This window comes from Procambarus clarkii, chromosome 35 (genome assembly GCF_040958095.1).
Source record: "Procambarus clarkii isolate CNS0578487 chromosome 35, FALCON_Pclarkii_2.0, whole genome shotgun sequence".
In the NCBI taxonomy this organism is placed as follows: Eukaryota; Metazoa; Arthropoda; class Malacostraca; order Decapoda; family Cambaridae; genus Procambarus; species Procambarus clarkii.
In genome coordinates, this window is record NC_091184.1 from 34,959,081 (window position 1) to 34,986,030 (window position 26,950).

The 26,950-nt window shown below is 42.9% G+C and overlaps 1 protein-coding gene and 1 non-coding gene across 5 annotated transcripts in view; both read right to left on the bottom strand.

The window, feature by feature from the left end:
• Positions 1–947: 947 nt before the first annotated feature.
• Positions 948–26,950, bottom strand: part of LOC123768437 (zinc finger protein on ecdysone puffs) — a 35,867-nt gene continuing 9,864 nt past the window's right edge. For 2 of the 4 annotated variants that reach the window (XM_045758980.2, XM_045758977.2), the window contains 15 exons: positions 24,231–24,447; positions 21,672–21,734; positions 20,282–20,619; positions 19,074–19,179; positions 18,850–18,921; positions 17,823–17,924; positions 10,986–11,114; positions 10,652–10,747; positions 10,085–10,169; positions 9,542–9,652; positions 8,423–8,565; positions 6,538–6,948; positions 5,889–5,995; positions 3,989–4,219; positions 948–2,162 (listed from right to left, as the gene is read on the bottom strand). In XM_045758980.2, the coding sequence (XP_045614936.2) occupies positions 4,033–4,219; positions 5,889–5,995; positions 6,538–6,948; positions 8,423–8,565; positions 9,542–9,652; positions 10,085–10,169; positions 10,652–10,747; positions 10,986–11,114; positions 17,823–17,924; positions 18,850–18,921; positions 19,074–19,179; positions 20,282–20,619; positions 21,672–21,734; positions 24,231–24,447 (2,167 nt within the window). In that variant the 3' untranslated portion in view covers positions 948–2,162; positions 3,989–4,032. The remainder of the gene's footprint in view (positions 2,163–3,988; positions 4,220–5,888; positions 5,996–6,537; positions 6,949–8,422; positions 8,566–9,541; positions 9,653–10,084; positions 10,170–10,651; positions 10,748–10,985; positions 11,115–17,822; positions 17,925–18,849; positions 18,922–19,073; positions 19,180–20,281; positions 20,620–21,671; positions 21,735–24,230; positions 24,448–26,950) is intronic. The other 2 variants (XM_069336309.1, XM_069336307.1) reach the window with 1 other exon arrangement.
• TRNAE-UUC (transfer RNA glutamic acid (anticodon UUC)) lies at positions 8,053–8,125 on the bottom strand. The gene has a single exon. It is a non-coding gene; the product is annotated as a tRNA-Glu (tRNA).

The window sequence follows — 26,950 nt, forward strand, 5'->3', positions numbered from 1 at the left end:
ACAACAGCAGAGCAGCAGAATCTGGCAAGTGACGAACACCACCTCGATCAAGACCAGAGAGAATGTAAAAGACATTATAAATATGTAGCAAGGTAAACCCCACATTGAGTTAGGAAAATACCGTTCTCAAAATATTCCCCAATTTTGGCACTGCAAGATAACACAAGTTTTTAATTATCTATGAATTAATTCTTGTTTGATAAGCTGTTCACTTGAGACAGTTAAGCAAGTCGCAGCTGTGTCTGGGGTACAATTGACAAGATGAACCCACTGGGTTTGCTTCCTATTGGGGAGTGTTGTACATGCTACTATGGCAGTGTCCACTAACAGGATGAGTGGCGCTACCCAATAAACTTGCCCCTCGGGACAAAACTTTTAAACTTACCTCAGCAGCACTGTCGTTGTTGGAACGTGGTTGAAAACTGTGAACAGTTCTTACTTTAAATCTTTCCCTAACCAAATAAAACAACTTATTTGCGTTATAAGTTTTCTTCGTTGATGTGGTTCACTTGGTTTACATTCTTCAATCCCGTAGGGCATAGGGGCACACAAGGGCGTACAAGGCCCCCCTTCTCACCAAGGAACCACTTGCCAATAGGATGGGCAGAGGATCACGGGAATAGAGGTCACATTTAATAATATGCAGTTTGTTATCCTAACATATTAGAAAAGCAAGTAAATTATCAAAAGGCGTCAAACAGGGGGAGCACCATTATTCAATCCACTTTATCGTAAAAACTATCCAGTTTGCCTAGAGACAGAGGCCATGTGGGGGACGGCAAAACAGCCATTGGTCTACATATTGCATTACTGGCACCCAATTTGAAAACTACAGCATATAACTTTCTTGGTATATTAATATACAGTATTTGCAGATTATTTGTCCTTTAACTTCATTGGAAATTCTATTAGATAATCTACAATACCAAAAGGATAAAGGAATGAAATTAAATTTTCTTCATTTAATTAGTACAGTGAAAAAGTATGATTTTACATAAAAGAAAATCAGGTGGTGCCAATACACAATGGCACTACAAGGATACATAGAAAATGCTAAACATAAAACTAAAATTGTAATTGTAACACTTTACATTGGAAAATTGTGAATGGACCTGCTAAACATTCACAGGAATTTGTAAATAATGCCTAAATCACAGCTATAAAAAAACGTAGGTTTACAAATTATGAAATACAAAATCGTATTTTTCGATCACCTTACTGATTGAGCATAAATTTTGCCCCAAAAATACAATATACCTACATAAAGGCACACCTACTTAGGGAAAAAAAAAAAAAAAAATTATACAGCAGGATGTTTATAAATTTTAATTTTAATAATCCATGAAATAAAAGTACATATATCCAAAATTCTTATTACAGTACTGTAGTTAAAAAAAAAAAAAATAGCCACTCAAGATTAAATTTCCGTGTCTCCAGTCTTAACCCCAAGTTAATTGTGGCGGCAAAACAAAAGTCAGGGGTAAAGAAGTCTTGTACGTATATATAAAAAAGTCAAATTCAACCACTATAGTTGCTTGGGATTGACTACTGTATATATGGCTATATCAAGAGAATGTTGCAACACCCTAAATCTTCAAAAGCTGAATAAATTACATGTGCACTGCCTTTTGGAGCTACAAAATAAAGATATACAATGAGTTATACAATAGGTAGCGAACCATTATACAAATTTCGGAGCGTCTAAACGTTTTCTTAAACAGGCAGTAAAAATCTAAGTTACCATTATGAACTAGTTCTACACACTTAGGCTTCGATATATATATATATATGGTACAGCATGAGTGTGCCTTATTTAAATCTCGTACACTGCTTCAAATCATTCACCCTTTATCACTTATTTTTATACAAAGTACAGCTGGACTTCACAAGAAATAAAAAAGCAAAAGTAAAGCTTTAAGAGTTCTTTTGGTACACTGACCAAGTCACATGCAAACAAAACTGCATTCGTTTACATCAAATGCATTACTCGTTCAAATACTTCCTTACACACGCCTTACAAAGTACTCCCCCAGTACATTTTAAACCATGAATTTAGATTTCTGGAGCTGCTCTCTCCTTGTACCCTCCCCCCACCCCATTTTAAATCCAAGAGCACTCACTAATCATCAGAAGCCCTTTCCACAGCTGGTTCCTCACGATTACTGCAAAGAAAATGAAATAATTCACTATTAATATAGGACAAATTATTTATCCAGTACTAAGATATTTGAAATACCAATATATTTTTCTACACAAGCCACCCATTTTGCATCACACATCACTGAAATTGCAGTAGTGTGACGGTATAAATAACCTGGTGGGATTGCTTGCTTCATGGTTACAAGCTGTGGTCAGCTTGTAACGTTTAAGCAATTTTGGTTGGGGATAAATACAAGTCTTGCATGAGTCAGTAAGCTGTATGCCATCTCCATTACTGTGTTTTTTATGTTTACATAATCTAAAAAACAAGACCAAGATAAAAAATAATTGCAGAAGAGTCACAATAACGTGGCTGAAAATTGTTGACCAAACCACACTAGAAAGTGAAGGAGACGACGACGTTTCGGTCCGTCCTGGACCATTATCAAGTCAGTATTAATCGACTTGATAATGCCCTAAGGACCGTCCTTCGGTCCATGACGGACCGAAATAACGTCTTCGCTTTCCAGTGTGGTTTGGTCAAAAAAATAATTATTGGTATAAACAAATTCTTGGCCTTAAAAAAAAAAAAAAAAAAAAATAATGAAGAGCAAAGCTGTTTTAGACAGTACCATGTGTTTGCCAAAGTCTTATGCATCAGGCCCATCTTCAGCCATTTATAAACAAAATCATTAAAATGGCACCTATAGTTTGTGCATATAAACACATGTACAGTAATAACAGCAGACACGTATCGTTCTATGATTACAATAATTGTATCGCTAAAACATAATAATTTCGAGTATAGCGATGATCCACACATTTTATTATATCAATTTGTCACATTACACTCTAAAATACTACTACAACAATAAAAATAAAAAATAAATAATCATTTATATAGTTAGGCAATATCATCTTAGTGGCAGCTCCTGCCACACTGCTTGACTGGACGAGACTGGTCGGGACGAGTATCAGGTCAGACTTCCTCGCCCCTAACATGGCCAACATGTTCCCATGTAATTTCCCCCCAACTTCAGTGTGTGAACATTCTGACTTGTGAAAATGTGCAGTGTGTGTACAGTACAGTATAAACATTTCATGCACGACAGTGGGGCAAAACATTCATGCACTGGTGTGTACACAGGCTGTTTTATTGTTAAAGCTCAGCTCTTTCCAACTTTACTGGAAATAAAAGTTTATTCCCATTTTCTAACAGTATTAAACATGTCTCATGAAAATAAATATCTAGCCAAATATAATAAAGTACAACCAATAAACATAACTGCCGTGGAATTTCATACATTTTAGTTGCTGAATATAACCAAAAATTTAAATAGGCCAATTCCACCCCCCCTCCCTTATTCATTTGTAATCTTATTAATTATTATAGCACTCATAATGATGACCGAGTCTAACATAACATTTACAAAAATTTGGATCACTTGAAAATCCAATCCTGTACAATAAGCATGAGTACGTAATAAATATAAATCATTTGAAATAGTTTATAAAAATACATGAATAGACTAGGTTATAAATGTTCAACAAAAAACCAAATGTCCAGTTTTTTGTATTGGATGTCTTTAATGCTTTCAATGTGTTATTGGAGAATATCAGGGCCTGCCATTTGTAGTTTCATTTAACGAACTGAAGCTAGCACTGGGGAAAAAAATTGGGTAACCGTTCCCAAACAATGGCTACATTCCCTACATTTAACCAACCTTGGTTAACATTCGAGCTAGGCCTGAGGCCAGGCTCGGGGAGTAGAACAACTCCCAGAACCCTCTCCAGGTATGCAGGTAAGGAAGAAACTTAGAAAGAGAAGTCTTAACTTAAAATAACTCACCAGCAGACTTTGGTTCCAGTTTAAAATGCCATATTTACTCGACACTACTTCCTGGCACCTCGTCCACGTGCCCGCCCTCGTCCTCTCCGGCCACGGGGGGTGGACACTGCTTGAGCAGTATCTTCCTTCTCTTCACTTTTCTCTTCCTCCTCAGGTTGTGCTTTACTTGCTTTGGCCTTTGTCCTACTTTTCAACTCGACAGCAGCCGTCTCAAGTACTGGTAACTCATCACTATAAACAAATAAATATAAATGCTTGTGTGCAGGAACCATTAACAAGGTTTTTACTCAAAATGTAATATTATAAATGTAGACAAATTTTATACAAATTCCTAGTGCAGGACTAAGGAAAGTAGGCCATTTGTTTTCTTACCAAGAATTCTTCAATGTCAGTTATGAGCTCACCAACAAGATGTGTGGCCTTAATAACGACTCATTATTGAGTCATCATCTTGGACTCGATATTGAATCCAAGACGTGTGACTCAATACTATAGCTCTTTCTCAAGGGACATTCAAAAGGTAAGGTAAGGTAATTATCAAAAGAAGGCACCAAACCGGGAAGGCTATGTAGCACCATCAAAGTGCGAAATAATCAGAGGGCGCTAAATATCACCAAGAATGCCAATACGAGAACAAAAACGCACAAGGCGAACGATATCAAAAGTATCTGATTCACCTAGAATTCTATCGAGGGACAAGTGACTGAGGTGGACGGTTGGAAAGCAAGACACATGCTCGTCCTGGAAGTCGGGACATTCAACAAGGATATGCACCACGGTAAGAGGGACAACGCAATTCAGACAATAAGGAGCAGGGTGGCGCTCCATAAAGTGTAGGGACATTCAAAAGATTTTATGATATGCCTTAGATTAATACCGTGAAACTCCCATAATATTGTACACTGTATAGAGCCGCATGCCATTTGGTTGGTGTACAAAATTGAACGTTGTGTACTACAACAACGTAGATTACACTGGAACCAAATGTATCCCTTAGAAATAAAGTTATTTTATAATTAAGAGATGACTAAAAGTAAGGGGTTGTTATGAAGTAGCCATTCATTAGCACTAGTTTAAAAGAATATGAATAATGGACCGACCGTCCCAGTGGTTGGGGAGCATTCCAACTTCCTGTCCCATCCCAAATCCTTATCCTTACCCCTTCCATGTGCTACATAGTCATAATGGTTTGGCACTTTCCCCTAATAATTTCATTCCCCTCTTAGTTATGTACCTCATGCTTTTATCATCTGTTGATATTTCACCATTTTATTTGACCATTAAGCTATGACCACCACATATCACACTTAGTACTTCCTGTGTCTGGCTCATTTCTATTTGTAAGTTAATAAGTAATGGCACTAAAAATGGCCCGGGAAAACGAAAGTGAAAACCCATAATACTCTCCTTTCTGGCGATCGCCAACTGACGCTATTTGGGCCAAAACATTGAGTAATTAACATGAAGTAATAATCTTGCAACGAAGACCAGAAAACTGGGGGGGAGAGGAGTTTGTTCAGAGAAATGTCTATAAACAAATCCACAAGGGCTGTGACGAGGATTCGAACCTGCATCCGGGAGCATCCCAGACATTGCCTTAATCGACTGAGCTACCACAGGGTTAGAGAGAGTTGAAACCGAAGTTCTACTGAACTTACTGGATCCCGCAGCCTCTTCGAGGAACAAACCAGGATTTTACACAACTAATCCTGGTTTGTCATGGATCCTCGTCACGGCCCTTGAGGACTTGTTCATTGGATACATCACGTTAGTGTGATTTCTGTGTGAAATGTCTATAATCCAGAGATACACCTGGATAAAACTTCACTCTTAAATGCCTTTTTGAATGACAAACATATGCAACACCTGAAAGTAGAACAGCAGGCTCCTGGTAACTTACCCAACATCCATTGCCTTGCCCTTGGTTAAAGATTCTTTGACTTCATCATCCACATCACTGTCCAGTATGGCATCATCATCTTCCTCTAGCAATTCTAAAGTATCCCCCTAAAGGAAGAAATTACAAATGAGGGTCAACGAGATCATTACGACACTGCTAACTACTAATGTTAGCGTTGGTGTGGTGTTTTATATAATTCCCAACTTCACTGGACCTGAAAGCTACCAGTCTTGCTGGATTTCCTGGAGCAACAAAGTACCAAAGTACCAAACAAAGGCCACCAGACTTCCCCATTCAATATCTCATAATTATACAGGCTCCAAAAGGCCATTATGAAATCGAGATTATGTAAAATAATTATCTGCAGATTCAGCATATTTCAAATTGAATAGTTAATGTGCATCTTGAATTTCACAAGAAATATCCAAGCTTTCAATATTGGATATATGTATATCCAATATTTCACACGCTGTAAATTCCAAGGATTAATCTGCCGTATTTAGCCGACGTAAAATTGGGTCATAAAACCTAGTGATACAAGAATGTGTAGGTAAGAAGCCTATGTTAACACTTAAGACCTGAAAAAATGGGTTGGACTTTATTGTGCATACATGCACTTTTTTTTTTAAATTAACAAACTTAAACTTGCCACTTTATTAGTTGCTTTGCCCCTCCTTGATTCGCTCTTGCCAGCAGGTGAGCTAGTGTCCATCGCTTCACTTTCGGCTTCAGCTTCTGCTTCAGCTTCAGCCTCGGCTTCTACCTCTACTTCGGCCTCAGCTTCTTCAGTTTCTACTTCAGCTTCTTCTGCTTCGGCTTCTTCAGCTTCTGCTTCACCTTCAAGTTCATCACCTTCTGGCTCCTCACCTGCATCCTCTGCTTCTGCATCAGCATCACCTTCTTCCGTGTCTCCTGCATCACCTTCAGCATCATTCTCATCCTCTGTGTTCACATTGTCGCCATTTTTGTTTTCCATCGCGGCAGCTTCAGCTTCTTCTTCAGCCTTGAGCTGCCGAAGTTTCTCCTCCTCCTCCTCTCTAGCAGCTTTTTCTTTCGCTTCCTGAAAGAAGAATACAAGCAATGCTTCAAACTATTTCACTCTACTGCCAAGTGACATCCTGCCAATAAAGAGAGATAAAAACTAAGGATTCACTTTTATCAGTGATTAACCCAATCATTTGGATTGGTAGATACAATGGATACTGGTAGATTTGTATTGCTGCACGACAGCTGATGGGGTGAAGAGTAAGATTGCATGACAGCCGATTATGTGAAAATCATTAGTGAAGGTAAGACGAGGGAAAGCTGCACGTGTTTATGAATAACAGAAATGAATAAACAAAATGGAAAACAGAATGAAATGGGTGTGAAGAAGTTGCCAGAAGGCACAAAATTGTGGTACGGTACAAATATAATTATAGAAAAATGATTGTAAAGTACAAATTATAAATATTAATTTACTAATAATGGACAAATTGCATGGCAGAAAAGTGATCTGACGAGTAGAGGAAATTATAAGAAATACAAGAAACTGATCAGCGATGCACAAAGTGGATGCTACATGCACTGCTTTCAGCCACTACAAAATGTTGAAACTTGAGTACTTTCAACATTCAAGACAAATTTAAAATAAAGAGTATAAAACTCATTGTAGAGAAGACATTTATGAACTTCAAACACATGATGAAGTTAACAAAGAAGGACTTAAGTGATGAGTGTGCATGAAATTGGCAAGAGTTTGTGCTGTAAAATTGTATTATATAGGAAGGAAAGTACAATGTAGTTGACTAGTTAAAAATTGTATCGAGATGCTTGAGAACATTAAGTACGTTGACAAAAAAATATATAGTGGAGCAGGAGCAGAAGAAATAGACAATTTGGGAATACTCGGTTACTTCGACAACAGAGAAATAAACGAGTTGTGGGAATGCAAAGCGCAAAAGTCCCAAACAGCAAAATCATTTGGCCACATAGAATGTATGTATTTTATAAAGAATGAGTAGGAGGAAGGCTAGGAAGGTGGGCAAATAGTGAATGTGCACGTAGGTAAAAAGGGGGGGGGGGGAGGGGGGGAGGAGATACGATAAGGGATAAGGCTGGAAGTTGGAACATAAGAACAAAGGTAACTACAGAAGGCCTATTGGCCCATACGAGGCTTTAATTCTTCCCATGCCGGGAATCGAACCCGGACCTCCTGGGTGAAAGCCAGGTATCCTAGCCACTAGACCACATGGGGACATAGCAATGCGAGCATGCAATATATTTATAAAAGACAACTTATCAAGAGCATTGTACACCTGGCCTTATGAAGCAAGTGGTACGATGGTGTGGATCACTTAGCCCAAGTTAATCCATAATGCTATATATAAACATTTGATATAATGATTGCAGGAGTTCATTTTACAGTGTTAAATACCATTCCAGCTACAATATTATTCACGTATTTTCTCTGGTGGGATGTCACAACCCAATTAAAGTAAGAAATGGGTGTTAATAATAATAATAATAATACGTACATAAATAAATCACCTCACCTCTTGTTCCTTCAGGTAAGCAGCATATTTCTCATAATGCTGCAATGAAGAAAAGTGATCCAAAGCCTCTTTTGGTGATGGTATTGATCTGTTTGAACAGATTTTGCAGTATAAATGGGACTTCTTCATTATGAAGTTCAAGCCTGAAATACAGAAAACAACATTTATATACAATATCTTTACTCAAAATAAACATTCTTGACCCTGAATATCATACAAGATTTCCATGTGAAAATATAGAAACTTAAAATGTTAAGTGATAAATGACATGCATTTACAATGGCAACAAATGGAATACGATAATTCAATCCTCAAAATGCCAGCTCTAAACAATAAGAACCAAACCAGCACATAGAAGAATGGCTTGCCCACAAAGCCAGTTTCAAACAACTTGCTTATTTACCAGCATCTCTTAAACTATTTTAACATTTCTTCAAAACCCGATTACCCCTTTTTTAACCATACTGTCATTGACCCATATGCTGCTAAAGACAGCTACATGCACCTTAAGAAAAATGGTACACAATTATGAAAGTCTAGATGCCTATAAGCAAGTTTCCAAGCCAAGTTCCTGAATCTGGTATGTACAGTACTGCCATCTGTTGGTGACGGTATCAAATGCCACAAAGCAAATCCAAAAATCGGTACATACACCTTTAAAGACAAAAATAATAGGGGAGGATGGACACTACATTTTCAATGGAACAGTACACTGAATTTCAAGGCAAATACACTATGTTGCATTTGTGGAAAAAGTAGATTTTATTTATTAAGACCATACTGTAGCCTAGATACAATTCTTGGACCATAATTCTATAAAAATACCTAGACAATTTTTGCAAAAAATTTTACCCATTTTTTTCAACTGGAAATCTTTCTACTTTCAATAGCATAGTAATAAAATCAAATTTTCAAATTTTGAGGGACTCTTATTTCAACCATCAGTAGCGTGTTAAATGCTACTGCAGCAAAAAGGTTAACGATTTTGCACATTTGCATTTTTTCTGGTTAATGATTTTAAAGTTTGGGCTTTATTAATTATTTTCATATTACTTTAAACTTTTAATAATGTAAATAGGCAAGTTAAGCCATACAACTGAATAATAATAAAAAACTCACCTGTGAGACTTGCAGGGTCGTACAATGGCATACGACTCAAATTGAACACATACCCATGCTTGTTTTCATTCTTCATCTTCTCTACAGCAACATGAAATTTGTTGAAAGGTTCTGCAAATCAAAGTAAAAGAATTGTTATTGTGCTACCCATTGGTCCCATGAGTGTAAATGTTTCGCCAATTCCAAACCAGCAGTAATGGTCCTACACATTTCCATTCATTCTTGCATGCCTTTAAAGAGCTGTGCAAGGACTGAGCATTCCATAAGACACACTTCAAAGCATCCCCCCATGGAAGGCTAAAAAAAAATTGTATAACAAAGTACAGTATCATGTTTGTAAATTATACCACCAGACAACAAAGCATTCACTGATAACAAAAATAACCGTATCAGAATCTCAAGCTCAAATTGAAACATTTTCCACAAGTCCTGCCACTGCAATTTGGTTTAGAAAATAATGGCCAAATCATAAGGCAAGATTATCAACTTGAGGTATCAATATATATTACTTCCCTAAGATTAATAACCACTTTTTCACATTACCGTATTCGGGAATTTTCTCCTCCTCTGGCTCCTTGGCACTTTCCAATGCATTCTTCTCCCTTGTCTTCTCCATAATAGCCTCCCTCTGTTAAGATTCAATTGAAAATTTATAAGACCTAAACATCATGCTAGTTTTATATCTGTCATAAAGTCAAATATATCAGTATATAAAATGCTTATGTTAGTAAGTGCACTATGCCAGTCCTGTCATGACAGCAAGGCGGCAAACTCTGCAGAGGTCAGAACGTTGGCGTTACAAAAGTCTTACGTTTGCAATCTACATTGGTCCCAAGTCATCTCGTTTTTCAACAACATACTTTCCATGAAAAAAGTTAAGTACAGAATTTAGAATATATCAATAATTCTGTGGTTCCCAACCTTTTTTTAGGGAATGGCCCAATTTTGTAATACTCAAACGACTCAAGAGGGTAGCGCCCCATCAACTCGGAACCACTGACCTACATTTAGGGTAAAACAACTTATTAACAATGACAGTCTTACACTGGCAATGTTACTTGAAACTAACAAATAAAACTGATTTTATATGATAGAAAACCCATAACTTACCATCATGTGCAGGAAGGAGAGACGGTGCTTCTCCAGTTCCATCCTGTTCTCAAACCAGAGTGAGCAGAGCGAACATTTTGTGAAGTTGCTCACAAGCTGAAACACAAATTAGCATTTATTTACAACTGTAAAAATGCCATATTTTAAGATGAGAAATGTGTATCAAGAACTTTAGGCTAATCCATACACTAAAAATCTAATTGCAAGGGTAATAATGTACTGGTAAATGAATATTTTACAGTTTAATTAAAAAAAGTATTTATTTCTTATTTTGTTAAGAGCAAAAGGGTGTAAACAAATCTGAAGAAATCTGGTGATAATGGTTTCAACTTACACTATGTTCACGGGTTCTCGAGTGTTCAGCGAGCGTCCCCATATAGTGACACTGACACTTGGTACACTGCATGATGCGTTCCTGCGACCCCATCCTCCGTAGCCTCAGTATGTTCCGCTGGGCAGCCAGCTGTTAAACACGACAGAGATAAGATATACAAATAGATCGAACTTTGCATTAATCAGTAAAGCACTCTTGAACATCTGCGAGAGTAAATTTAGCAAAAAACCAGCGTTGAATGTAATGAAACGCCATTTTCTGGGTGAGTCCCGGAGGCTCCCCGGAGCTATCCCAGGCTGATATGCTAATGTCAGACTTTGGCATCAGTCATGTGTATGGAGTTCTTAGGCCTACCGGGGACCACGGCCAGAACCGGGCCCCCTCAGAGAGGCAAGGGGAGCAATGGCCTATAGAAGCCCCCGTGTAGTTGGAAGCATTCTATGTCTGCCATCGACCGGAACAGGCACCCAGAAAGGTAAGCGCCCCAAAACAAACCCCTATTCTGGTTAAAATTGCTACCTAATACCGAACTAGTGGATAGAACTCCCCAACCGAAAACAAGCAAATTAGTGTGACGTCACACACTGCCGCGCCGCTGTCTGCGCAGCTCCCCCCTCCCCGGGAGGGGGAAGGGGGAGCCCCAGACCCCCCGCGCCGGCTACCCACACCTCAGTTCTTGAGGCTGGATGTCAAAAACGCGAAAAACCGCCGACCGGAGGGAGGGAGGGATGCCGGGGAGCCTCCGGGACTCACCCAGAAAATGGCGTTTCATTACATTCAACGCTGGTTTTCTGGGGGGAGCCCCGTCGGCTCCCCGGAGCTAACTACCCACAGACAGAAAAAGAGGGACTTACCCGGGAGGCGGTCGTCGCTCACCCCTCAACTCGAAGCCGAGACAACTGGCTGCAACCGCCGACCCAAAGCAACACAGGCCCGACGAGGGCCAGGGACATTCACAAGGTAACGAGCAGCCAGGACCCTGTTCGACCGCCAAAATCCCCGCGCCCGAATATCAGACCAAGACATATTCCCAAAGACGGCAGCAAGAGCCGCGAACTTACGAACGTCATGGGCACGGGGATAGACCGCAGGCTGGCTAGACCTAATAACCCTGCGGACGACCTGAGAGACCCGAACCCGCGAACAGGGAAGAAGGGAAACCGGATCAACCCACAGCGCGTCCCCGGACACAGAAGCTGTGGCGCGCAAATAACGGCGAAGCGCCGCAACCGGACACAAAACATGATGCACCCCCGGCCTGACCAACCAAGCATCAACCACCCATGGACCCCTCCGGAACGCAGCAGTCTCATTCTTCGCCAGAAAAGAAGGAGACGGCTGCAAACGAACAAAACTATCACCACGACCAAAAGAGCAGAAACCCCTGCGCCGGAGGAGAGCATGAAGCTCCCCTACCCGACCCCCAGAGGCCAAAGCCAACAAGAAAAGTGCCTTGGAAAAACAATCCTGGACCGAAGGGGCCACAACGAAACGAGGAGATGAAAGGAAAGCGAGCACTCTGTCCAAAGACCAGGACGGCTCAGGCGACGCATGAGCAGGCCGGAGGTGAAACAATGCACGAGACAGCTTGCGAAACGGCGCAGACGTAACATCGATACCGAAAGCAAGCTGAAGCGGCTCCGCCAGCGCCGCACGATACGAAGCGACAGTGTTAGGCATAAGATGACGGTCCTGAAACAACCACGAGAGGAAGGACAAGACCACCCGAACAGACAAGGAGCTAACACGACGAAGACGCAAAAAGAAACGGAAGGACCGCCAGGAAACCTCATACTGCCGCCGAGAAGAAGCCCTCAGGTGGGACACCAACAAGGAGGCCACCTGATCACCATAGAGATGATGATAGACTCGAGTCAAAAAAACCATACGCGAAGACTCGAGGAGAAGATCGAACCAGCTACGTGACGTACCGGCCCGATCTGCTGAAAGAGGCGGAGCCGCGGGAAAACCCTCGGGTTCGGACACCGAGCAACCAGCGCCTGAAACCAAGGCTGGGCCGGCCACCAAGGGGCCAGAAGGACAACCCTCCCCTGGTAAGTCTCTAAGCGAGTCAGGACCTGGAGCAACAGCCGAACTGGGGGAAAGAGGTACAGGAACCCCCACCTCGACCAGTCGAGCCGAAAGGCATCGACCCCGACGGCCTCGCAATCGGGGAAGGGCGCCGCATAAACGGGAAGACGCCGCGACCACGCCGACGCGAAGAGGTCCACCTCGGGGCGCCCGAACGTCTGGCAAAGCCAACGGAAGGACTCGTCGTCGACCGTCCACTCCGTGGAGAGGGGAACGAAGCGAGACAGGGCGTCGGCCAAGACGTTGGACACGCCCCGTACGTGAACCGCCAGGAGAGCCAAACCCCGAGAACTCAGCAGACGAGTCACCCGAAGCGACCAACCCCAAAGAGACAAGGACCGCATCGAACCCCCGCGGTTCAGGCAATGAACCACCGGAGAGCAGTCCGAATGGAGCCGAATCGTCGATCCGCGGGCCACCCGAATCCTCCCCAGAGCAAACCACACTGCCGCGAACTCCCGCACCGTACTGTGAGCTCGACGGAAGGACGGATCCCAACGCCCCTGGCCGGCCTGGTGAGCACTGGTCACAAAACCCCAGCCGAGAGACGACGCATCCGTGTACACATCGAGCGAGGGCTCGGGTAGGCGCCAAGGCACTGAACCCCGAAAAACCCGAAGAGGAAGCCGGTGACGCAGCAACCGACGCAAGTCCCCCGGGGGTCGAACTCTGCGATCGCGAGAGAGGCGGAAGGGGGAACCCCGAAGGAACCAGAACAGCCGTCGAAGCCAAACCCGACCCGGCGGGTAGACCACCATCGCGAAGTTCAGGCTCCCGCACAGCCCCTCGAGCAACCGCCGGGTGACCCGAGGGCCCTCCAGAAACAGACGAAGGCGGGACCGCAGCCGCAGGAGAGACTCCGGAGGGAGAGACAAGGAGGCGGTCCGAGAGTCCCACACGAGACCCAGCCAAGTCCGAACCTGAGAGGGAACCAGATGGGACTTCCTCCAGTTCACCAAGAACCCGAACCCGGCGAGCTGGGAAAGAACCAAATCCCTGGCTAGCAAGCAAGCTGACTGGCTGGGAGCCCAAACCAGCCAGTCGTCGAGGTAGGCCAACACCCGAACACCTAGGAGACGCAAACGAGCCACCACAACCCGTGTAAGGCGTGTGAACACGCGAGGTGCCAGGTTCAACCCGAACGGGAGACAACGAAAGCGGTAACTCAGACGCCCCACTACAAAACCGAGCCAGTCCCTGAACCGCGGATGAATCGGGACATGCCAATAAGCGTCCCGGAGGTCCAGGGACACCATCCAAGCACCCGGCTCCAAGAGGAGCCGAACCTGAGACAGCGTAGTCATCCGAAAGGAGGGGCAATGAACCCAGGGGTTCAGACGGGACAAGTCCAGAATGAACCGCAGGTCCGCGCAGTCCCGTTTCGGAACCGGAAACAGACGGGAAACCCATCTGAGGGACGACGTCGTTTCGACGACGCCCAAGCGTACCCACTCCAAGACGACTCGACAGAGCGCAGGGGAAGAAGCCTGCCCCGCCAGCCCCGACCCCCCAAAGGGGGGAGGGGCCACCCAACGCCACCGCAGGCCGCGAGACACGACCCGAAAGGCCCACGAATCGTGGGACCAGGCGCGGGCGAACAGCGCAAGCCGCCCCCCCATCGCCCCGTCAAAGGGGCAAACCGCGAAAGGGCCGGCGACCCTTACGAGACCCAGAACCCCGCACAGCGCGAACACCGCGCCGACCAGACGAGGGAGGGTCCGCAGGAGGAGCCAACCCCAAACCTGACACCAGAGGCCTACCACGACGAGAGGAACCCCGAGCCCTGGCACGACCTTTCCGGGAAGACCCACCCCGGGACCCCCGGAAAACCAACAAGTCCGACATCGGACGACTAGCCGCCGACGCAGCCTGAATAAACTGCGCCACGGCCGACTCCCCAAACAGGAGAGGACAAAAAGGTGAAGAACGCCTAAGAGCCAGAGCCCAAGCAGATTCCACGGAGGAACCCAGCACCGCCTGCCGACACGCGAGACGGGAAGCATAGAACAGGGAAACCGCATCCCGCAAAATCGGCGTGAACAGCTTCAACAAGGCAGCCGACGAACGCGCAGCCGAGGACAAGGTGCCGGACCCCGGGACGGACCCAAGCGTCCCCACATCCTCCACGAGCCAATCCGAAGACAGCTCCAGGAGGGAAAAGAACCGCAAGGCCGAACACAAAAGGCCCCGAGCGCGCAAGTCCTCCGCCACGAGCGCCGCCGAAAGGGAGGGAACCTGCACATGGAGCTGAATAACGCCCACATCGCGGGGAAGGGCAGGGGCAAACAAGCACTCATTTAGGTACTCAAGTTCACCCCCCAGGAAAACCTGAAGCACCGTGGAAGCTTCCCGCCACTCCAGCGTGCGGGAACGACAGAAGGAATGCCAGGAATCCAGACCAAACAAGGGGCAGTCTGCTAGCCAGGATGACTCCGGAACCTCGTAACGGAGCCAGAAAGGGAACGAAGTCCCAAACCTGAACGTGGACGGATCCATTTCCGAGGCATAATCCGGGTCACGCAGGAGGTAAGCTGCAAAGGCCGCGCGCACCACACCAGGTTGGATGCGATAAGCCGAAAACCTCCTGAAGGACGGAACCGACGTACCCGGGGGAACACGGAACCGTACCCGGGGAGGGGCCGACACCAAATCCAACTCGTACGCAGAGGGGGGGAAAGAAAACCCCACTCCTTGTAACAATAAGCCCCGCTCAGTGGGAAGAAAAACCCAGGCGGGGTCCAGCGGGGCCCAAGGCCCCCAAGTCAGCCCCTCCCCAGCCTCGAGGTCCGTCACCACAGGACCCGAGGCCGAGTCCTCTCCCCAAGCCCCGACCCCACAAGACAAGGACGGAGCAGCCGGAAAAGCTGGAGGAAGGGGGGCCCACTGGTCAGACCCTGAAGCTTCGGCCGGGAGACAAGACTCGAATGCCTCTGCCGCCCCCCCGGAAGGGGCAACCCCCGAAGCTGCCCGAGTCTCGAGATCAAGTAACCCCTGCTCCGACCCCGAAACCCTCAGACGCTTCGGGGCCGGAAGCAGGGGCGGGGGACCAGAACGAACAGAAGGGGAAGGACGAGGAGGTGCGGACTGAACCAGGATCGAAGCGACCCCCACCCCCAAGTCCGGGTCTCGAAAAGCAAAGCGGGGCAGCCCCGGGGCATCCGGGGAAGCAACCAACCGAGCGCGTTGCAACAGACGAAACCTAGACTGCAACGCACGTGCCGCCTGTACCCGAATAGAATCATCAGAGGATTGGGTAAATTGAGTCACAAGCAAGCAGCAACACTCACAGGACTCAGGGTCGAAAGTATCACCGACCCAACAGGCAGCGTGGCAGAGGCAAAAACAATGAGGGTCACCCTGAGACAAGGGGACCGAGCAACCCTCAAACTCGCACACAGCGAGTGGGGACTCCGGGGTCACATCCATCGGACCCACGCGCCCCCTAGGGGATTCCCAGGGTCCTGAGCGTTTACTTTAAGAGGACTCGCGCTCAGGTAGTCCCAGGCAGGGTGCTGCAAACCGGCGCCCAAAACTACCAAGCAAACTTCTAAAGCTGAACCCCAGGGACGTGTACACTCACGGGGACCTAGCAGGGGGCGCCACCGAGGAGAACAGTGGAAGGGCAAAAACAAACTGAATAAAATGACAGAACCCCCCACCAGGCAAAAAACAAAAAGAAAAACAAAACCCCGCAAGAGGACAGCGAACCCCAAGGAACAGAGCCGGCCGCGATGTCGGGAATTACAAGCTGAGCAGCACCCTGCGCCCCCACCAGTGCAAACTGCCTCTTACCTGCCGGTAACAAGGGAGAACAGAACACCCAAGAGCCCAACAGGCGGCCGAAAAACCGAAAGGTAAAACGGACCAGCAGAGGCAGACCCCGAGGAGCCTGTGGAAGGTGGCCCCAAGCCCCAAGGGCAGTACTTACAGGGCACCTAGGGAAGGCAGCCCTAGGCGCATGCAGCCCGAGTACTGAAGATAACTCCTGGCTCTCGCACCCACAAAACTAACACCACACTCAAAGCACAGTGCAGTAGCGACACCGGAGCCAGAGCACACGACCACCGCCAATAGCATCAGCCTCAAGAACTGAGGTGTGGGTAGCCGGCGCGGGGGGTCTGGGGCTCCCCCTTCCCCCTCCCGGGGAGGGGGGAGCTGCGCAGACAGCGGCGCGGCAGTGTGTGACGTCACACTAATTTGCTTGTTTTCGGTTGGGGAGTTCTATCCACTAGTTCGGTATTAGGTAGCAATTTTAACCAGAATAGGGGTTTGTTTTGGGGCGCTTACCTTTCTGGGTGCCTGTTCCGGTCGATGGCAGACATAGAATGCTTCCAACTACACGGGGGCTTCTATAGGCCATTGCTCCCCTTGCCTCTCTGAGGGGGCCCGGTTCTGGCCGTGGTCCCCGGTAGGCCTAAGAACTCCATACACATGACTGATGCCAAAGTCTGACATTAGCATATCAGCCTGGGATAGCTCCGGGGAGCCGACGGGGCTCCCCCCAGAAAATAAATAATCCAGCCCCCTCCACCATCTCCATAGTCAACTACCTGACATGGATAAATTATTAACGTCTAATGCAAGTCAGTAACCATGTTTAAGCCTATAATTCTTCAAATAGCTGAGAGATAAGGAGCAGGTATCTAGATAAACAATACAATCAAGTACATATTTTCAACTTGAAGGGCCATTATCACAAGAAAAGCAATACAGGAGTACACAAGACAACAATAAAGCACTACTCACCTTTGACTGAGCCCTTAAGTACTGGAGAATAGCAGTACCCTTGAGGTGGTACGTCCGCTGCATGCGTTCGTGGTTTTTGCTCTCCAAGTGGTTCCTGAATGTCTGCAGAGAGCAAAAATATAAAGTAAAAATCAACAATGGGTCCAAGTATACAAAAAACAAGGGAAGCCCATTCATTCCACAAAGAAAATGGTGGCACATAACTTATTAATAATGGAGAAAAGGCTGTAGAAATGGGATCCAAATAAAACTAGCTAATATAGCACGGTAAGAATTATCAGAAGAAAACACAAAGCCATTCAAGATGGCATAGCACTTAAGAATTAATACAAGGATTAAGATTTATGATAGGACAGTAATTGTGCCCCACTATAGGGAACAGACTGGAATTGAATGCCAACCTTTGAGAAGAGTGTTACTGCCATCAAGTCTAAGTGGTTAGGTGGAAAGAGATGCATTAGAGTAGCTATGTCCCGTAATATGATTATTTACACGCGTGCGCGCATACTGAACGGGGTGTGAATAGCTTGAGCTAACTCATCCCTTTGTGTATTTATATCTCAAACTTCTTTGAATTTGAGTAACTAAATGAAGAAGTATAGCAATGAGAAATAAAAATAGATTTAAAGTAGAAATTTATCAAGCAACAATACAATGGCTACTACAGAAAATCATATCTAGTGTATTTTACAGGGGGGACCAGCTTTTGACCACTAAGACACTGGGTGCCAGTATTTGTGCACAGGAAGGTAACCATCAGGAGAGCGCTGCAAAGCCATTACGACTATCTGGAACTTGGAAGGGATCAGGATAAGGATTTGGGATGGGCGAGAGGGGGGTGGGGGGGTGGGGGGTGGGGGGTGGGGGAAGGAATTGTGCCCAACCACTTGGACGGTCGGGGGATTGAGCGCCGACCTGCATGAAGCGAGACCGTCGCTATACCGTTCAGCCCAAGTGGTTGGGCTGGAGGGTAAAAATATATCACCAAAGTTGTATATATTTTTTACAGGCCATTAATGACACTCACCTTCATATTAGTGAACTTGTAAAAGTTACAAATGTGACATCTCAATGCCTGTAAGGTGGTCATCTCATCATCCTGAAAAAAAAATATATATATATACATTTATTTAGCTTTATAGTTTTTAACACATTAATAAACAACATACACTATGAAATCACTGGATTTGACACAAACAGCTCTTACTTAAAATGTGAAAATACAATTACACCAGTCATGGCACAACCTACATCTTCATCCATCTCCTCTTCACTGTCAGAACTCTCAGCTTTCACCGCCTTCTCTTTCTCTCCCGAACTTTCCTTCTCTGTCTCCATTTCTTCATTATCGTCGCCACTGAGAATACATAATTTAAATAAAATGACATCCATATTAGCATATTTAAATAATATATTTGGCAAAAAATACTTCAAAACAATAATTTACATGTAATAAATAATTATCTGCAAAAGGTCTACAGTACCTAATCATTTAATTCCCAAAGTGTCAAAGAAAGTTACAGCAGTGTTACCATGAGCAATTTAACCAATATTTTCCCCCTCTAGTACTTTAGCAAATAATTAGAATTTGTCTTAGAAATTTAATGAAAATTAAAAGCCAACACGTAATTTAACAAAAAGGGAAGTCATCTAGGATCTCACCCCCAACTATTTTAGTTAAGATTGCATTACTTGGAAAAATTAGAACAATTGAAAACGTGCATCTTTTAAACACGGCTGAATTCTATAAATTGTCAGCCCATTAACAATTTGTACCCATTCCAAAAACTATGATCACCTCATGTTAAGAGACAAGCTTCTCAATCAGAGGCTGCAGTATGAGCAAGACTCTTGCTGGAGTGACTGGGCTCCCAAGCAGAAGCTCTACTTGGGGCACTGAAGCACTTGGAGGAACATTGTGCCTCTGAATCTCTAAACTTTTTGGCTGTACAGGGATATGGATTACAATTCTTTTGAGACGTCTAAATTTAACATTAATCCATTATTCAATTTAACAGCAACTGGATAAATATGCAGCAATATTAAGAACTGCAAGAAAGTTGATTAAATCCATCTACCCAATTTCAAATTAGGTATAACTTGACTAGCCAGAACAACCACATCTGCCAGGCTTACAATTAATCAGATTATGATATTCTCTGATTCAAATAGCTTACCACCACTAATATTGGATCATATTTAATGGAATTCTCCAAGTCAAGCACAGTGATTACCCAACTTGAACAAGCTGCTGGGTTAAACAATGAATTATGACTGGGTGAATCAATGAAGATTATGCATATTTGCTACTAGTATGGCAGCTCAACAGCATAACTTCAAGGTCATCTTCACAAAATTCCACCAATTAGTGAAGCCGACCCATATACTAGTCTCGGCCAACGAATCCTGTAAGGAGCAGGTCCTACAGGAGTGTTAACAGCACTTCGGGGAGAGCTTACCTCTGGTTAGGGTCAGCTGTAGCTGAGGAACCCTCAGTTTTATCTCCTGTCTGACCAGCTGCAGATGATGCCTCACCCTTCTTCTTTTGGTCCTTAGCAAGGCCCTTATTATTGTTGGGCTTTCCCTTCTTGGCATATACTGTCTTCCTTGGCTGTTGCTGTGTCGTCGCTTGACGACCAGCTTGGCCAAAGGAACGACCACCCCTAGCACGGCGGTTGGACTGAAAGTTGCCAGCCCGATGGGGGCTGTACTGATGGTCACGCTGAGGAACCTTGTGGGCCAGATGATGCATTGAGGGAGAAAATGACTGCCCTCGGTGGATATCATAACCCCCATCCTGTTGGAGACACTCGCCTCTGTCACAACATATACATTAAATGCTCTGTGGGCTGATCCTGAACACAGGAATCTTTCCCACAGTACCTGTGTCAACACAGAACCCATTTAGGGCTAATAACTAAGCCTTCATAGGGCCATATTCAAAGCAGTAAAAAAAACAATAGAAGAGGAACAACCTCCCAACTCTTGAAGGTTAGCTGCACCCTCAAAGAATAAAAGACCAAATATTAATGGAATTTATTACTCGTTCTGGAATGCAGATCAACACGCTACTATAACCCACTCCAGAAAATGTGATGACTTTAATATTCAGAAGAATGATGGTTCATCAACCATCATATATCTGATTCATACTGCTAGCAGAAGAGAACTGCATATATGAAGTACCATCCAAACACAACCATAACCTGCAGAAGATCTTTAGCCCAAGGATTCACATGTAAATCCTTCAGTTGACAATAATTCCATATACAAGGAAAAAGTCTATAATACAATTAAGTCTCCTACAATAACAACTCATTCAAGTTGAAAACAAACGGGAGACATCCATCCTCATACAGGGTATTAAATGCAACTTCTGCCCCAAAGTGCAGCTGTAGCAACCAACTGGTGTACTTATTGGAGGTTTTGAAGATTGTTATTTGCTGAAGCCTTTCCATCTCCCAATATTTTCCTAGTGATTAATTAAAGCAAAAAAACATTTACTGTAATATTAATGCCATAAATTCCAGGTACAAACATGTTTTGTGAGTTATTTGAATTACAGTACATGGAAGCCCAAAATTTATTTAATCTCATTTTAAAATTAGCAGGTCAGCAGCTTCTCAACAATAAATCAAAGAAGCAAATTTGACTTTCACTAGCAGTATCTCTTGCTGCAGGACGAGAGTAATTTGCGTCAAAATACGACCATATTAACATTATGAACAACATTTAACAGAACCTCCCCCTTATATTTTGGAAAGGATTTACTTTTAAACTACAGTATATAACCAAAATATATAAATATATGGGCCAACAACTCATGAACAATCCTTTAAATTTACTCACTGTATCCAAGCGCCTCCTTTTATCAAGAGGGGGACCACCGCTCCAGCCACCACGAACTTCATCCTATTTTAAGAAGTTTATGATAAAAGTAGTTAAATTCAACAAAGTTATTACATACATTAACCACGAGAGACACTGCTATGAAATTCTTTCAAGTGCTGTATATTTTGACTATCTTAATCCATGAATTTTGTATAAGAGGAAGGCTACTCGAAGTTATCTTATTAATTCAAGATTTGCTTTTGGTTAGTCCAGCCGAGCATGCACTTTTGAGTAACAAATTGCATCTAATAACAAATGCCCGTAACGCACTCATATCTCGATACACGGGGGAAAATTAATTCGACACTCAATCCATGAATTTCAGCCAGTCACTTGAGAGGAGATCAGTGTACACATACACACACACACATTTACATAAACAAAATCCTTACTGTTTTGCAAATTATGGAATGGAGGTGATTTAATAAGAGGAATAGGAAAACTATAAATGGGTATACGCTAGATAGAAATAACACAAGCTTAAAATAACACTAGTCCATTAATTGCACCATTCAATACCTATGCCATCACTTCAAAAACTGCCCAAACAAACCATGTCTGCCCGGTTTACAAACGTCTCTTTCGTTGTCTTATGTCATCCTTTCGTTCAACAAGAAACGGCGATACACTGTTTTTTGTTTTTTCTCCCCCCCCCCTGCCCCCACTTAATACCAAGGTGTCATTCACGTCAAAAGGCACTTTACAATTGTCAGAGGCCATCCAACAGTCATAATAGATGATGCACATCCATCTACACCTAGTAGTGGGACATGAAAGGCTGATCAGTGCACACATTTCATGTTTGCTCACAACAGCAAACATGAATTTATTTTTTATTGCCAACCCATAAACTTTATTAAAAAGAGACGGGAAGAGGGGGGGTTTGGTTGTCTAGATACTTGTGGTGGCTCTCTGATAATGTATGCCCCACTCTTTTGCTCAAGCGAGTAAACAATTACCAATTAAGAGATTTTAAGCAATTTTGAGATGAAAGGCACATTTCAACTTCATAGGAATGTTTGCCGTTAATGTATGACTGACGTCACCGGAACACTAAAGTGTTGTTGATAATCCATTTCTTACTGTAGCAAAATATGAACAAATGAAATTGAATTGCCCACTGGTATAATTGGAACAAATTGTGAAATATGGGGGAAAACTCCTCAATCTATAGTATGATCAGGATTAGCTCTTGCCATATTTCCAAAATCTATAAACCTGAAATGTACCTCATCTCAAAATTGCTTAAAATCACTTAATTTGTAATTGTTTACTCGCTTGAGCAAGAGTGGGGCATACATTTTCAGGGAACCACCACAAGTATCCAGTGACCACCTTGGTCAACCACCTTTCACTTGAAACTATATTTGCTTCAAGGATTTTCACAAGGCTTAAAGTCCCTACCAGAAAATTATTAGTTAGGTTTGTTCTCTTTTTTTACAGCAATATAGACCATTCACTTGTGAACATTTCCATTTTTCATTTATGCTGAAAAGTAAATGATGAATGTTGAAGTGATCGATCATAAACATTAATACATTCAGCACCTTCATTATTAATTAATTATAAACAAACATTTTGTTTTGCATCTATACTCTAGAAAAATCAATTGCAAACATTCGACACCAAAAATAGTTAACAAACCGATTTAAAAAACAAAAAACAAAAGTAACATTTTCAGCCATAGTGACACCTTCAGATGCCCAGAACGTCTACGGCTCGGAACATGTCAACGGGTTGAACCATTAAAAAGTGTTTAGAATCATCTTATTCCATAACTCAATCTTTACACATTTTCCATTCATAAGCCTGTACTGATGACTTTACCCTTAAAATATATATGCATAACCTCCCTCTAAACCTCTCCTCCCGCACTAGCCAAGCATACAACCAACTCCCACACGAAATAAATCGGTGATAACATTCCCTTCCACATTAAACCGTTAACAAGCTGTGACACGCATTTCCCCTTCACGCTATGCACCTCCATACCTCTTCACCAGACACCCAATATCCCTGCAACTCGCCTCCCATCATGTTCTTCCAATTAATCTGCAGTTCCACTTAAACCAGTACTTGCACAATCTTCCACTAGTCAACTTGTCAATCCCACTTTTATCTATGGAAACCATTTCTTTAACCTACTTTGTTTTAATACAATCAGTAGCAGCACTCGTTTACCTTGACATTAATTTCCTCAAAAGATTTCCCCAAGTGGAATTCCAGCTTTCTAATCTGTCTTAAAATTCCACTCAAATATATCTACTATGAAAGATCATGTGAGATAATAGCAGTAAAAGTTAATGACATTTAAAACTTTACTAATTACAAATATTTTGTCAATGCCAATTCCTTACTTCTGTATTTTCCTTATGCTGAAAATTAAACTTAAAAGGCATTATTTACTCTTATCCTATGAACAAAGAAATCAAACTAAAAATACTGTACTCCAATTAACCATTATTCTCAATAATTAAAAAAAAAGTCAACACTGCTAAAATAATTTAATTCACTTACTTTTGCAAGCACTGCACTGAGGATATTCAAAGCAATCTTGGATTCGGGGTTGTTCATTCGGCTCAGATGATTAATGGACCCGACTATGTCGGAATTTCCTCGGAACTCCCCCAACAGACTTCCGCCCGTTCCGCCAGCATGTGGCATGAAACCCGAGGACGGCGCCATACCCGTCTCCCAGGGGTTCACCACCTGGTGGTTATAACCTCCGGCATTCCTGTAGGTTTGTTAAAGTGACGAAAGATTGATCAATTATCTTTAAAACTGAAGGCAAAAATTACCCGAAGCCATACACTAAAGGAACTGTTTAAGCTGAAATTTAATTAAAATTAGATTGGGTTGATTATATGGATTAAGGTTTAAGTACAACAGATAGCTAGATATAAATCACAACAGGTCTACAGAAGAATCGGCTTATCACATGAATGCCATTTTCAACGAATTGAAGAATGTGCCAATGTTACCTTGATATAAAAATGCATCAGAATATTTTTTTTTACCATAAATTTTAAAGTACTTTGAAAAGATCTTTCATGAGCACATTTTGCAGTAGACAAACTGCGACATGACTATTCCACTGACAACACGGCTGTTGATAGATTTTGATCAAAGCTAAACCAAAGATACAGCATTCCAGATAATACATTCCAAGACATATCCTCAATTAAAATAATTAAACATTTTCAAACAACATACATTTTAAATTGCCAAACTATCATTTACATCTTAAATTTTGAAAGAACACGTTTTGATCTAGGGAATCAAGAAAATATCCCCAGGCAGTCGTCACATCTCGGGACACCAACAAATATATCAGGATTACTGTTGTAGGAAAAAGCACCTTTAATTAAAGAGTGGGCGATTCTGCTGCACCCTAAGATTAACATTTATGTCGGCGAACGATGATCATGAATTGGTCCACGAGCCACAGGAAGTTTTTATGCAATTCCTGCAGACAAATGGGCTAGCCTCTCGGCTGCAAGTGGCAATGTAATGCATTACTTTTTTAGATGGGACAGTAAACACCCAATTTGCACAAGTTTTTTTTTAATACCTGCTTAACAAAATAACTAACCTTTTCGAAAATCTTTATTTTGGCCTAACTGACACGAATCTCATGTTTTAAGAGCATTGCGCAAGATTTAAAAATCCATGGAATCGCACAGGACTCGCATCGACTTTCAAATCTCCAATAAACATGCAATTTTCAATAAAATTTCATAGGGGCACCATTCCTGGGTGTGTAGGAACCAGTATCGAGTGAGAAACAAAAGCTGGCATATGCAGCACAAGCTAACAGCACCACAGTTCAGCTTGTGATAACAGCACCACTTAAAATATACAGGTAACTGCTATTATTTTGTGATGATAGTATCACAGAAGAGCTTGACTGTGATATTAGACTATGTACGATGTTTAGATATAGTTGAACACATTGTTTATGATGTTCACAGTGACAGGCAGGCAGCCAGCCACAGCCCACTGCCAATGTTGGAAATAAACGCGTGGGAAAAGTATTAATTTTCAGGATTTAGTGACCATGATTCTGACAATACGCACATCTCCTGTGCCAGGTGAGTATGGTGGTGACAATGGTTATGACAATCAAAGGTCATAGTAGGGCCAAAAATATTCAATTATGCTTCCTCCAAACAACTATTACCCATTTCTTTTTTGATTTGATATACAGTACTATATTTTGCTTCAAATTTTATGTAAATGCTTTTTATTTTTTATGTAAATGTAAAAAAGTTTTATGCAAATTATTATAAATTAGATTAGATTACATGTAAATAAAATACTGTACAAACATTTTACTTAGAAATTAAAAAGATAAAAGAACAAATCAATTAAGAAAAAGTCGTTTTATTTTGAGAAACACATCACATTACTTAGCATGCACACATTTTGTTCGCATTACGACATTTACACACATTTGGAACAAACGTGGCCTCATAGTCGATTGTGAACAAAGCCTACTTTCGTTTTGCATGAACACTATTTTCTAACCATAACTCAGAAGAGCAGGTTTTCATTATTAGAAATTAAATAAGGGCACATTTCAAAATAAAAACTAGGGCACATTTCAAAATAAAAACTAGGGCACATTTCAAAATAAAAACTAGAGGCACATTTCAAAATAAAAACTAAGGGCACATTTCAAAATAAAAATTGTGGGTCGCATTTTGACCTCTGTGAAGGCCACCAACAAACACAGCGCCACTGCCAGAGGGCTTACGTCTCAAGCTTATACCCGAGGCAGTCTCCAAACAATGCCGATGCCACAAATTTGGATAACGAAATTTCAGTGAATATTTGAAAGTACCCCCCCTCCCCCTACCATCAAGAGATACATAAATAATGCATAGTTAGCACTGTATGACCAAATCTGTATCCATTACAGACTTTAAAACAAAACAAAAAATCCTTATACAAGGTACAATAGATTGTGGAGTTGCTAGGTTTAAGTAGGTTAAGTGCGAGGCCTGTAGGTTAGGTAGATGAAGGTTAACCTTAACCTACCTAACCTTAAAGGTTAAATGTTGCTAGGTTAAGAGTTGGTCAAGTGCGAGGCCCGAGTGGTGTGGGATGTGCCACATCTTGGAGGACAAGATTACTGGGGGTTAGATGGATTTAGGTTAATGAAGATGGGGGAAGGGGTGAGGAAAAAAAACATTCACCCCTCCCTCCCCACAGAAAAAAATTACCATTTGCACAAT